General features: G+C 52.3%; 1 protein-coding gene across 1 annotated transcript in view; it reads left to right on the top strand.

The window, feature by feature from the left end:
* Positions 1–342, top strand: part of ZAN (zonadhesin) — a 37,478-nt gene that overhangs the window by 10,077 nt on the left and 27,059 nt on the right. Inside the window, 1 exon segment of the mRNA XM_049638833.1 lies at positions 58–342. This exon segment is cut by the window's right edge and continues 15 nt beyond it. Within this exon segment, the coding sequence (XP_049494790.1) occupies positions 58–342 (285 nt within the window).

Raw genomic sequence — 342 nt, 5'->3', positions numbered from 1 at the left:
CTACCCTTCCCACAGAAAAACCCACCATCCACACAGAAAAACCTACCCTTCCCACAGAAAACCCCCCCTGTCCCTACTGAAAGGCCTACCATCCCCACAGAAAAACCCACCGTCCCCACTGAAAGGCCCACCATCCCCACAGAAAAACCTACCCTTCCCACAGAGAAATCCACCACCCCTACTGAAAAGACCACCATCCCCAGAGAAAAACCTACCCTTCCTAAAGAAAAACCCACCGTCCCCACTGAAAGGCCCACAGTTCCTACAGAAAAACCCACTGTCTCCATTGAAAGGCCCACCATCCCCACAGAAAAACCTACCCTTCCCACAGAAAAACCCACC

The sequence above is a fragment of the Panthera uncia genome, chromosome E3, assembly GCF_023721935.1.
Source record: "Panthera uncia isolate 11264 chromosome E3, Puncia_PCG_1.0, whole genome shotgun sequence".
In the NCBI taxonomy this organism is placed as follows: domain Eukaryota; kingdom Metazoa; phylum Chordata; class Mammalia; order Carnivora; family Felidae; genus Panthera; species Panthera uncia.
Note: the sequence above shows the minus strand (reverse complement) of the source record. Positions and strands in the feature narration are given on the sequence as shown.